At 41.6% G+C, this 13,569-nt stretch overlaps 1 protein-coding gene across 1 annotated transcript in view; it reads right to left on the bottom strand.

Moving 5' to 3' along the window:
• Positions 1-1,436: 1,436 nt before the first annotated feature.
• LOC139380931 (contactin-associated protein-like 5) overlaps positions 1,437-13,569 on the bottom strand; it is a 131,699-nt gene continuing 119,566 nt past the window's right edge. Inside the window, exons 18-24 of the mRNA XM_071124100.1 lie at positions 11,505-11,744; positions 10,227-10,451; positions 8,625-8,758; positions 5,837-5,924; positions 5,058-5,261; positions 4,624-4,683; positions 1,437-3,886 (exon numbers count right to left, since the gene is read on the bottom strand). Of these exons, the coding sequence (XP_070980201.1) occupies positions 3,645-3,886; positions 4,624-4,683; positions 5,058-5,261; positions 5,837-5,924; positions 8,625-8,758; positions 10,227-10,451; positions 11,505-11,744 (1,193 nt within the window). The 3' untranslated portion in view covers positions 1,437-3,644. The remainder of the gene's footprint in view (positions 3,887-4,623; positions 4,684-5,057; positions 5,262-5,836; positions 5,925-8,624; positions 8,759-10,226; positions 10,452-11,504; positions 11,745-13,569) is intronic.

Genomic DNA, 13,569 nt, shown 5'->3' with positions numbered 1-13,569 from the left:
GTGGGGTTGGATGGATGGATGGATGGATGGGTGGGGTTGGATGGATGGATGGATGGGTGGGGTTGGGTGGATGGATGGATGGGTGGGGTTGGATGGATGGATGGATGGGTGGGGTTGGATGGATGGATGGATGGGTGGGGTTGGATGGATGGATGGATGGGTGGGGTTGGATGGATGGATGGATGGGTGGGGTTGGGTGGATGGATGGATGGGTGGGGTTGGTTGGATGGATGGATGGTTGGGGTTGGGAGGATGGGTGGGGTTGGATGGATGGATGGATGGTTGGATGGGTGGGGTTGGATGGATGGATGGATGGATGGGTGGGGTTGGGTGGATGGGTGGGGTTGGGTGGATGGGTGGGGTTGGGTGGATGGGTGGGGTTGGATGGATGGATGGATGGGTGGGGTTAGGTGGATGGATGGATGGATGGGTGGGGTTGGATGGATGGATGGATGGATGGGTGGGGTTAGGTGGATGGGTGGGGTTGGATGGATGGATGGATGGTTGGGGTTGGGAGGTTGGATGGGGTTGGATGGATGGATGTATGGTTGGGGTTGGGAGGTTGGGTGGGGTTGGGAGGTTGGGTGGATGGATGGTTGGGGTTGGGAGGTTGGGTGGATGGGTGGGGTTGGGAGGATGGGTGGATGGGTGGGGTTGGGAGGATGGTTGGGTGGGGTTGGGAGGTTGGATGGTTGGGGTTGGGTGGATGGGTGGTTAGGTGGATGGGTGGTTAGGTGGATGGTTGGGGTTGGGAGGTTGGGTGGGGTTGGAAGGATGGATGGTTGGGGTTGGGAGGTTGGCTCTCTTATTTTAGTTTATTTTCCTTTACATACTAAATGTAAACTCTTTAATACAATCATAATGATCAATACTGTCCTTTTTTTCTAAATGTTTTATTTTCTTTTGGAGTGGCAGCCTACAGGTAAATACGATATTAACTGAGTAGCAAATTATGTGTCGGTTGTCCCTTTAACCCCCCCACACACGCAACAAAGAAATCACAGAAAAATATATAAATGTGGTCACAAAAAAAAAGAGACACAATAAAATGTTCCACAACTACAGTTCTGACATCGAAGCAATTTAATGTTCTGGCTTTGTGATTGAATTAGGTCAGATTCCATTTTATACCCTATTTACCATAACAACGTTTGGAGGAAGACGGGACGTAGTTTCACACCACGTAATGAATGTTTCTACTTCATCAGAATACACAGCACCACCCATCCTTGGTCTGTACATGCTTATACACACATGTACCAACAAATGCAAACACACATACCGTATTCAAAGCCCCAAAAATGTGTGTGAACGGAAGAAAGAGAATGGTTGTGATAGAGCACGATAGTAGCACGAAACATCTGGAAAATATGAATTATTTTTCAAAAAGAATGTTTGGTTTTATTAAACATATATTCATAATATACCTGTACAATTATAGCCATAAAAAAATGGCCCTCAAAGTAATCACAATATCAACAAGTACAAATAGGAGTCTCAGAGGTTAATTATAACTTGCTTTCAAGGACACTTTAATTTGAAAGAAAAATGTTTTCAGGCAATACCTCAGCCAATCTTTTTATTTTGTGACGGTGTGTATATGAATTGTTGCTCATGAAAGAGTTTTACGTATGAATTTTCATTCTCTGTTATTATTGTTTCTAAACTGTCAAACCGGGTTATTGTGCACTGATGATACTTTCCCTCTTCATTTTAGGTGGAAAATAAAACTAAGCTGAGCATCCACATCCATCATCCAATACCAGTAAACACTAATCACCTTATAATGTAGATCTAACATAGGGATACTGTTGACAATCAGTACAAAAGCAATGAATTACAAACTTCAAATAAGAAATAAGATATAAAATGGTCACCAATGCATGACCAGGATCAAAGGTGTGCCAGAACAAATGGCTGCTTGAGGAAACAATCCAAACGAAACAATGAAAAGTACAAAAAAAAGACAAAGAGCTTATGAGAAGATGAGGAACAACTAAAGCTTTGTATATGGCAGCTCTTTGAAGACTCTTCTAACCCTTGGCCGGCAGCCACTTGAGTGGGATGTGATGGGTTGGTTCTCTTGCTAGGGGACAGCTAGCAGATGTTCCAGTCAGCTGGGTTCTTTTTACATTCTCTTCCTTGCAGCAATACAAAGCATCCTAGCCTACGGCATAGAAACCTCAAGAACATTGGGCAGAAAGAACAATGATTTTCAATTGAACTTTCCAATGAAAAATGTAGGAAACCGGTCCAGGCACCTGTCTCTTGTATTGATGTAATTTTTAAATGGCTTTATTTAGGGATTTAATGAAATTTAAATATATCATTTTTTGTATTTAATCTTAATTAATCACTGCATTATCAAGATCAGTAAAACAATACTTATCTTACTCCAATGTGTTATTTAATATTATGCTATCTAAGAAGGCCTTTGCATTGAGCCTTTTCAACCATTCCCAGAGCACTGCACCGCAGTACTGTAATTACCATCAAAATGGTGGCTGAATAGTCTCCCTGCCCTCTGAAGGCAACCCACTCTGTATTGACCCTCTGTATTACATCAATGGCACAGATGTGAAAGCTGTTGAACTTCTCGTCCTTTTCGTAAGTATTTGAAATGGAGTAAGTGCATCTGTGTGTAGTTTCTGTGCGTCGGGAGATTTCTTCCCCACACGACAGTGGGAAAGTTTAATCTTGGCCATCTACACCATTGTGGCTTTTTCCCATTACATTGCCCACTGTTTCCATAACATTGCCCACTCTTCCCATAACATTGCCCACTTTTACCATAACATTGCTCACTCTTCCATAACATGGCCCACTTTTACCATAACATTGCTCACTCTTCCATAACATGGCCCACTTTTACCATAACATTGCTCACTCTTCCATAACATGGCCCACTTTTACCATAACATTGCTCACTCTTCCATAACATGGCCCACTTTTACCATAACATTGCCCACTCTTCCCATAACATTGCCCACTTTTACCATAACATTGCTCACTCTTCCATAACATGGCCCACTTTTACCATAACATTGACCACTCTTCCATAACATTGACCACTCTTCCCATAACATTGACCACTCTTCCCATAACATTGCTCAATCTTCCATAACATTGCTCACTCTTCCATAACATGGCCCACTTTTACCATAACATTGACCACTCTTCCCATAACATTGACCACTCTTCCATAACATTGCCCACTTTTACCATAACATTGACCACTCTTCCCATAACATTGACCACTCTTCCATAACATTGCCCACTTTTACCATAACATTGAATATTCTAATCTTTCCAGACTCTTTGTATTTCTGTCATTGGATAAATCCATTGGACTATATCCATATGCTTCAATCTCTTATGGCACTGTTTTCCTGTCCCATCACCACCATTTGTGAACCGGCCGGTCAACATATTTGCAGCTACAAGTCCCGTCCTACGGAGTATCTACACAGAAACGGGAAGAAATTCCCCATCAGGATATTCCCACAGTTCCCTAAAGGAGAAGGAATTCTTAATTTCTACCCCAGAGGAGGGAGGAAAAAGGCTGCCTCCTCCTGTGCAGACAGCTAGACAAAACAGAAGAGAGGTAAGCGGCGATGGCTAGAAGGCTTGGCTGGACACTGTGGTCAGATATAGTACTCCCTGTTGTCCCTGAGGGTGGAGCTATGACTGTCATGGAGGTGGCACTCTGTCCGGTAGGCTGGTTCTGCCTGGTAGGCTGCTTCTCTCCGGCAGGCTATTTCCAGGTTGGTTTGGTGCTCCTTCTCCTTGATGCTGGCGTCTCTCTGGGCCTGCCGGTGCTGGTACAGGAAACGGGTCATCACCACCACTACACACAGAGTGATGAAGATTACTGCTGACACCACACCTGTGGGGGAGCAAGGGCAGCCATTTTAGTTATAACATCTGAGGGGGGCTGGGGTCATGACTCATATCATGGTATGTCTCAATTTATTAGAAATAAGTTATCCTGGACTTAAAAATGCACTGTGCAGAAATCGCTGCGCCATTACCTGGTTGCTAAAATTTGAATAGTTCGCTTAATAGTCCCATTGCACTGTTTATTCCCCCCTATGTTTCTACATGTATATAGCTAGTTGTGTGTCCAGCACTTTTGAACTGTATATGTGACAAAACATGCAATTATAGTGTATCATCATTGTACCATCTACACTGCTGTGAAACATATTTTCCATAACCAAAAATAATTGTATTTTCAGCTGTTTGAAGCTGGTGTACAAAACTGGAAGTAATAGATGCAAAAACGTAACGAAAGAATGGGAAGCATAGAAATAGTGCACATAGAACATATCTACCACCTCTTAGACTTGCTTTCAATGAGAATGACAGATCTATAAACACACATTTCTGTGTGAATTTGGTTGGGTCGCCCAAAAAGTTACATATTGCAGATTTAACAATGAGGAACCCAATTCACAAAAAACTTCAGAGGGACAGCCATTGTGAGGTAAGAGAGTGAGAGAGAGAGGAAGAGAGAGAGAGGAAGAGAGAGAGAGGAAGAAAGACAAAGAAACAAAGTGACATCTGGGACTAGTTTCATATTAACACCGAAACAATAAATTAAGATAAAATAGAGAAACAAACCTCCTATGACTGCCGAGTCATGCAGGCTGATATTATCTTTGTTTGTTTTCGCAGCTTGATCTGGCAGGGAAGAAAGGCCCATTCATTATCTTTCAGTAATGAGTGAACGAGCTGTGCAGCAAAATGGATGTTCCTCAACAGGGTGTATGTGGCAGAAGATAACTTATTTGTTTAACTGCGTAAACAATGAAAAACAAAAGTTCCATCAGGCTGGCAGGCTTCAGCTCATTGTCGACTCATTCGTGATTCATCTGAAATGTAATAATGATGCTTTAAGCAGGAGGCGAGACTGGGAACATCCACAATCGATTCCACACAGCTCCAAATGGCTTCCGCTGTGAAAGCTGAATAGCTGTGGCAGAGTAAAGGAACTCATTTACTTGTTTTATCCAGTTAGCTGAGTGGAGACTGTGTTTTACAACAGCAGCACTTACCTGAGAGTGGGTGTGAGGTTGTTGAGTCAGCCGGAGCCCCACAGTTAGACTCCACCAGGTGACCCCGTACACTGACCAATGAGCTGCCACGGTTCAGTAGCGCTGCCTTCAGTGGAGCCATGTGATTGAACTGGACGGACGACAGGCAGCCAATGAAGCCCTTAGATCCTGCCTGCATCACTTCCTCATCAAAATTTTCACCTCCTGTTATACAGAATTAACATTGAAGCATTATAGCAGCAGTCTCCCACTAAAAACTACAAAACATACTTCATGATGTACAAATGAGTCATTGGGGAAGATATGTATGAAGAGCATTTTTAATAGATCTTCATTAGAGCGGGAAAGGGAGGGAGAGGAGGTGAGAGAGTTTGCTTTCTGTCCAGGTTATTGTTTAAGACATTTCTGTGTTTTCAAACAGCACCATTTTAGGTCCCATCAATTAATCTTTATTCAGCCTTTATTAGGTTCACCATTATTTCCCTCCGGAATTAAATATACATGTTTCTATGGCAACAGCAGTGAGGGATATAAAAAATAATCATCCTTCAGCAATGATGGTCAAAATCTTTAAATCTGTGATTACAAAAGCTGTTCTGAGACGGGGTATGAACATTTTGGGAAATTGTTATGAGCATTTGAACATTAAGTCAAAAACAGAACATGTGAAAAACTTAAACTTCTTCAGTATCATAGTATGGTTCCACTAAATGGTCCTCCACCTTCCATTATTCAAAATAGCTCCTTGCATGGCAGTAGAATTTAATTGGAAGGCTTACCGACGACTATGCCCAAAGTCAAGGATCTGATTAAGATCAACTCTGCATCAGATGACAGGGTGTACTTCCTGTGGATGTCCTGGTCGATCTGGTGGGAAAGTGAAAGATAATCAAATAATAAGGAGGATTACAGGAATTACAAATCCATTTTACATTTCAATACATTATGGATTGAGTATTCTTTCATTTAAATGGCTGCCGTTTACTGTAGTACCAATGCACTCTCATAGGGGTATACATTTGTTAAATGTTTTTATTTAAACTTTATTTATCAAGGAGTCATACTGAGACCAAGTCTATTTTACAGATGAGCCCTAAATGACATAGATGACAGAAAATACACACATCAAAATGTAAATACAAAAATGCAAGCAGAAAGAAAAACACGGTCATAAAGAACAAACACATTGATCAGTAATAAGGTCCTCAATCAGCTTTCTGAATGGACCTAGAGGCAGCAGAACTAACTCTTTCTTCAGTAATAAGGTCCTCAATCAGCTTTCTGAATGGACCTAGAGGCAGCAGAACTAACACTTTCTTCAGTAATAAGGTCCTCAATCAGCTTTCTGAATGGACCTAGAGGCAGCAGAACTAACACTTGCTTCAGTAATAAGGTCCTCAATCAGCTTTCTGAGTTGACCTAGAGGCAGCAGAACAAACACTTTCATCAGTAATAAGGTCCTCAATCAGCTTTCTGAATTGACCTAGAGGCAGCAGAACAAACACCTTCATCAGTAATAAGGTCCTCCTCAATCAGCTTTCTGAGTTGACCTAGAGGCAGCAGAACATTTTAAAGATTGTTCCACAAATAAGCTGCAAAAAAACCTAAAAGCTGGATTTACCTGTCTCAGTAGAGACCAAAGGAATATCCAGAGTTAACCATCCCTGAGACCGGGTGTGGTAACTTGTATGTCTAAAGTTGATTAAATATGTTACAGTAGGTACAGTTTTTGTAAAAGAGATTTATAAATGAAAACATAGCAATGTATCAACCTACGTGATATCAAAGAGGGCCAACCAACTTTCTGGTAGAGAATGCAGTGATGAGTACTAAAACTGTTGCCCATAATAAAGCGCAGAGCGCTATGATAAACGGCTTCTCAATACTTTAATGAAGTGGCAGATAACGTCGCCATAGATGATGTCGCCATGTTGACTGAATAATCTGCTTTCTACTATTTAACGAGAGGCAGGACCTATTTCCATAGAAGCCCAATTTAATTCTCAGCTTCCTAACTCATCAATATGCATTATAAAATACAATTTGTATCAGTAGATACACAATGAGTTCTATTTGTCAAGTAATTTTTAGACAATTTACATGCAGCCTGGTCTAAGCCAATTGAGGAAAGCTTGTGAATTAGTAGTGAGTGATCAACAGTATCGAAAGCATTTGACAGGTTCATGAAGAAGGGCAGCACAATGTTGCCTTTTATCCATAAAGTCAACCACATCATTTATAACTAGGGATGCATAGAGATAGTGCTATGACCTGGTCTAAAACCCGACTGATGTACAATTGAAATGTATTTCAAAGATAAGTAAAATCTTAGCTGAGAGTTAATCAAGGACTATAATATTTTAGCTAAGTTTAGAAATAGGGCAATAATGAATTAGGTCACAAAGGTCACCTTTCTGAAGGGGGAGTACATGGTCCGTCTTCTAAGCCTTGGAGATAGTACTAGATATAATTGTCAGGTAAATCATATGGGTTAATGACGGAGCAATCAGGCATGTCAGCCCCAGTTAATAATTCACCAAAAGTAAATTGTTGAAATGAAAACAAAGATTCACTAGAAGTTGATGATTTAACCACCCAGTCAGCTAGAGGCTGGCAGATGGAAGAGCAGTCAATTGACTGTCCAGGGTCAATTAAACCACAGTTTCTCTCAAATAAAAAGCCTGCCGAGATAAAATTATGACTAAAAACATAATTTATCCCATTCTTTTCTGTTATGATGCCAGAGTCAGATAGAACTTGCTTAGGCAGGGAAGAAGATTAATTTATATGCTTCAGTGCATTTACTGTTTTCAAAAATTTAGAAGGATCCCCAGCAGAGTCAGAGATAGAGCTAAAAAAGGTGGCTTGATTTAGCTTTCTTCATCAAGATAGTACATTTGTTTCTCAATTGCCTGAAAGATTGCGAGTTTACTACAGATTCAGTTTTCCTTGCTTTGGCCCAGGCCTGATTATCTCATTTGAATGAGCTCAGAGAGCGCCGAAGAAAACCAAGGGTTGGATCTTTCTTTGACTCTTTGACTTTTGAATTTTTTTAAAGGGGTGTGTTTATCTGCCAAAGCAATACATATGGAGGATATATTTTTCAGGGTCAGGAATACAGGAGATAGTGGCTAAATCAGAGCAGAACATGTCATTTAAAAACCCTTTAGGAGAAAACTTTTTAAAATGTCTCCTCTTAAATAAACGAGGATCAGTATTTTGCTGTATTGTATCTCTTATACCCTCAAACTCTGGACCTCGAAGCTAGTTCCACTGCGTTTTTTTCATTGTTGCTAATCAGGGACTGGTTTAGACCGGGAACACAAGGTGGGTACAATTAATTATCTGATAGAACAGAAAACCAGCAGGATACAGACCTCAAAGGGTAATAATCGAGTACCCCTGCTCTAACACATACTCTGGGACAAGGATCACTGAGATCATATGCAAATACTCCACTAGACAAATATTTATGGGGGTTATTAATGAGGATTGACATGCCTATATGTAGTGATGGAATTAAAATGCACAGGATCTACACCTTTTGTAAATGTATCCATTGCTCACCTGTAGGTAGACGTCTTTTCCCTCACGGTGGATTCTGATACGGTGGAGGCGTCCGTCTGCCAGGCTGGAGGGTCTGGGACTGAACACATCTGGCCTCCTGTCCACATGGAGATGGTACCAGATCTGTAGACTCCCTATAGACCACAACACAAACTGGGTGAAAACTATGCACTGAAAGATCTTAAACCTACATTAAGTTGTTGACTATTGGACTTGTTAAAGTCACGCATTGAAGTCAATGTGAGGACTGTTCAAATATCTCCAGTTACCATTTGGGCTAAAGTATGCGCCAACATGAAATCATATTTTGAAATAATTGAAACAATTGCCCTCATGGTGATTTGTAAACACTATTGCCTTGTTCTTTGAATACAGCCATTATCAATGAGCTGTGCCGATGAGATTGTCCCAAGCTGGAGGCTTGAGAATAACATTTAAATAGCTAAACTTATCTCATGATGTGGCTCACCTCACCTTCACCTACAAACCCTTATATTAAATTCATATCAATCAATAGAAATGAGTTTGGAATTAAGATAAGCTTATTAACAAAAATAGCATTTTGACTGAAATACAATGAAGAGTGTTGGCAGTTTATTTATAAATAGACTTCTCTATTGAAGCCCCCACAGTTACCTCTTTAGACATAAATATGTATCCTGGAGCAGCCTAAACTCTTTGCCCTGTGTTGAATATGTCAATATGCACCAAATGTTCCTCCCACACACATACCACACTAGATCAGAGAGGCAGAGAGCTTTCCATTATCAAGTGAAGTTGGGTCAATATTACAATTCCAGCACGGTTGGTGAAGGGATTTATGTTGTGTTTGAGAACCCCCTGACAGTGCCCAGGTGCCTGAGATTACTGTGGATGAAGTGTCCTCCTGATCCTCCCATATTTACAAAGGTGTGATTCATCCACGCGTTCTGATTGAACAAAAGAGCAAAGACTTAAAGAAACACAGGGCGTCACTCAACACGATGCTGATGGGCTTTCTGTACAACTTGGAAAGCTGTCAGATTAGAGGTTAAGGTGCGTGATCAAGGCTTCGTTATGGATGCGGCAGAATAGGCTTAGACGCGCCATTGAACTTGGATCTGTCAAGGTTAAATTCGTTTTTTTTTCATTCCTGTCTGTTATGTGATGGATGGAAATATTCTAAACATGACACATTACTTGTTCCATACTTGTCAAGGGATTATAAATCCATCTTTCTATGAAACGAATTGCATTCTTTGTGTTGAAAGGTGTGCAAGGCAAAGTGTTTTTTTCAGCTCTTTGCTGTGCAGTACAATGGGAGAGAACACTCAGCTGGAGTAAATAGTACGCAATAGTTAGCACTCTCTTCCATATAATGAGATTACATTCTGATTTTAGAGTTGCCCTCTGCCAGCTAATGGAGTCATTATAACACCCTTCACTAAAGCCTTGGTGGAGTCCCAACTTCTTCCCGTCAGAGTCCAAATACAAATCTGGAAATATGTTTGAAGCATATTGAATTTCACTCATATTACCAAATGCAATGAGGTGTAAATGTACACCTCAGAAATTATTAAATTATTTGTAATACTGACAAATGAGTAGTAGAGGTGTCCCTACCGTTGCGTGCCAGGATGACTGCTATGTACTGCTGGCTGAAGGTGCTGACAGTGAGCAGCATGGCAGGGCTCTGTGTGGTCATGAAGATGAAAGCCATGTTCTCTCTGGCCCTGCTGTTCCCTCTGTAGACACTGGAGGCCTGGAAGCTCCTATTCTGCATCACAGAGAAAGGCTCCTGGAAGGTGTAGGTCACCGACGACTCTCTGTTAAATGACACAGACACCTCTGTAGGGACAGGGAGAGAGGATGGATCATTTGGACAGACATACTGCAATACACTGAATTCAAAAGATAAATTGTTGAGAGCAAATAATGTCCATCAAATTGTAGCTGTTTTCTAGCTAAACCAAAGCAACAGTCAGAAGAAAGATTTTAAAAAACATTCTTGATGAATGCACGTTCTGTCAATTTCATTGGACAAAATAGAACAAAATGTACATCCTATAAGAAACAGACCACCCTTTGTCAAAGACGTGTCTGCTCCATGATAATGGAGCACAATCTACACTCTGAAAGCCACTGATCTCAACACCTCCACTTCAAGAGCAAAGTGAATACCCCTCAAAGCATTCTGTTATTTTCTCTTCTCCCGTTCTCCTCAAAATTAATTAATGGGAAATATATATATTGCATAATTATATAGCAGTCTAAGCACGATCTCAGCGAGATTTTTTATAACTAAGTTTCATAATAAGTCATCATGACTTAGTGGAAAGAGAATAAAGAATTGAAGGCTCTCTACCCACACAAGAGCAGATGCTGGAAATAAAGGAGCATCTACAGAAAAGGGTTAAGATTGGTCAATATGGCTTTTTTTCTTAAGAATGATTGAAGGTAAGAATTTCCTTAACATGCAAGTGGCTCAGGTACAAGTATATCCAGTAGTTCAGAGAAAAAGAAGCTAAGAACCATATTCAAGAATCCCGCACATGCGGCAGTGGATACACAAATCTTTTTGCTCAAGAGTTGCACTTTTTGTTCTAGATTGTGGAGGGCTCAAAACCTGGCAAGGAAAAAAAAAAAGACCCAACACTTTTCGGCAGGGGAGTGGAGAGCTATACAGTACCGGTTGCATATGAATGTCATCATTCTACTGTATAATACATGAAGTATGACGAGGACCTTAGATACATGATTCATCTTCATTTGGAAATGTAAGCCTTTTCTTATGTCTTAATCATTGTGTCAAGTGTTTTTTCCATTCAATAATTCATCAAACAACAATATCATGAGTGAACCCATTTACATCTAGTTCTTGGGGGGCATATCATCACACACCTTCCTTGCAGGATGGCCCCCCATAGGCAGACTGAGAGCAGTCACAGACGTAGCCGCTGTTCTTCTCAATGCACCTCCCGCTGTTGTGGCAGAGACTGCTGGAGCCACTGCAGTGGCCGGGGCAGCCAGCGCTCACCCCCGGGGTCATCTTAGCCCGCTCCTCCAGGTTAAAGGTCACACCGTTTATAGTCAGAGTTCTGATGCAACCCAAGAAGCCCCTCTGCCTAGCCGCCGTTCCCCCTGGAGGAGGGACGACAGGTTATAACTAGTTCATATGTTTATTACAGTGTTATAACACAATTAGTATATAACGCATCACATTCTACTGAGTACTAGCTGCTGTTCCCCCTGGAGGAACCACAGGTTATAACTAGTTCATAATGCCTATAACAATGTTATAACACATTTGTAGTCTAGTTGTGATACATAATAACTCACCGGGAGGCTAAAGAAGCCCACTGCTTTACTGCAACCCTTGATTTAAGTATGTAAGACAACTCTGGAGCTCATTAAGACTAACTATATGAAAATATGGAAGAATAGCTATTAGGATGAAGTGTTGGGCAGACCTTTGCAAACATTATAAGCAGAAGAAACAGTAAAGCGCCTGAAAGACAAATCAAGATTTATGGCCAACCAAAGGTTTAATCTCAGGGAAAGCTTATAGGTAATGTCTTATAGGAAACCCATTCATGTGTGTAATGCCTTGGTATAAGCAGAAAGTGACTGTGAAATAATCATAATGAATATGATCATTCATACTGTGACCTATTGTCTATTTGAGGCTATCATAAATCCTAAAATAGCAAATGTACCGAGACAATAGTATATCTCTGGTGGAACTTGTCAGGGGAAAGGCCACTGTTAAAGTCTGCGTATTGAAATAAATTATTTCCTAAGAGGGGTTATATTATATTACTAAGGCCAGCCATACCCGCAAACAGCTGGCTATTGAGACTGAAACTAAGGCTATGAGAAAGGCAGTCCTACCCACAAACAGTTGGCTGTTGAGCGTGAGACCAAGGCTATGAGACCAGGCCAGTCCTACCCACAAAGAATGTTTGAAGGGCAGCTTTTTTCCATCTACGTAACATTGCAAAAATCAGAAACTTTCTGTCCAAAAATGATGCAGAAAAAATGTATCCATGCTTTTGTTACTTCTAGGTTAGACTACTGCAATGCTCTACTTTCCGGCGACCCGGATAAAGCAGTAAATAAACTTTAGTTAGTGCTAAATACGGCTGCTAGAATCTTGACTAGAACCAAAAATGTTGATCATATTACTCCAGTGCTAGCCTCCCTAAACTGGCTTCCTGTTAAGGCAAGGGCTGATTTCAAGGTTTTACTGCTAACCTACAAAACGTTACATGGGCTTGCTCCTACCTATCTTTCTGATTTGGTCCTGCCGTACATACCTACACGTACGCCACGGTCACAAGACGCAGGCCTCCTAATTGTCCCTATAATTCCTAAGCAAACAGCTGGAGGCAGGGCTTTCTCCTATAGAGCTCCATTTTTATGGAACGGTCTGCCTACCCATGTCAGAGACGCAAACTCAGTCTCAACCTTTAAGTCTTTAATGAAGACTCATCTCTTCAGTGGGTCATATGATTGAGTGTAGTCTGGCCCAGGAGTGTGAAGGTGAACGGAAAGGCTCTGGAGCAACGAACCGCCCTTGCTGTCTCTGCCTGGCCGGTTCCCTCTCTCCACTGGGATTCTCTGCCTCTAACCCTATTACAGGGGCTGAGTCACTGGCTTACTGGTGCTCTTTCATGCCGTCCCTAGGAGGGGTGCGTCACTTGAGTGGGTTGAGTCACTGACGTGATCTTCCTGTCTGGGTTGGTGCCCCCCCTTGGGTTGTGGCGGAGATCTTTGTGGGCTATACTCGGCCTTGTCTCAGGATGGTAAGTTGGTGGTTGAAGATATCCCACTAGTGGTGTGGGGGCTGTGCTTTGGCAAAGTGGTTGGGGTTATATCCTTCCTGTTTGGCCCTGTCCGGGGGTATCATTGGATGGGGCCACAGTGTCTCCTGACCCCTCCTGTCTCAGCCTCCAGTATTTATGCT

The sequence above is a fragment of the Oncorhynchus clarkii genome, chromosome 22 (assembly GCF_045791955.1).
Source record: "Oncorhynchus clarkii lewisi isolate Uvic-CL-2024 chromosome 22, UVic_Ocla_1.0, whole genome shotgun sequence".
In the NCBI taxonomy this organism is placed as follows: domain Eukaryota; kingdom Metazoa; phylum Chordata; class Actinopteri; order Salmoniformes; family Salmonidae; genus Oncorhynchus; species Oncorhynchus clarkii.
The sequence above is the reverse complement of the archived record's forward strand: the minus strand, read 5'-3'. Positions and strand labels throughout refer to the sequence as shown.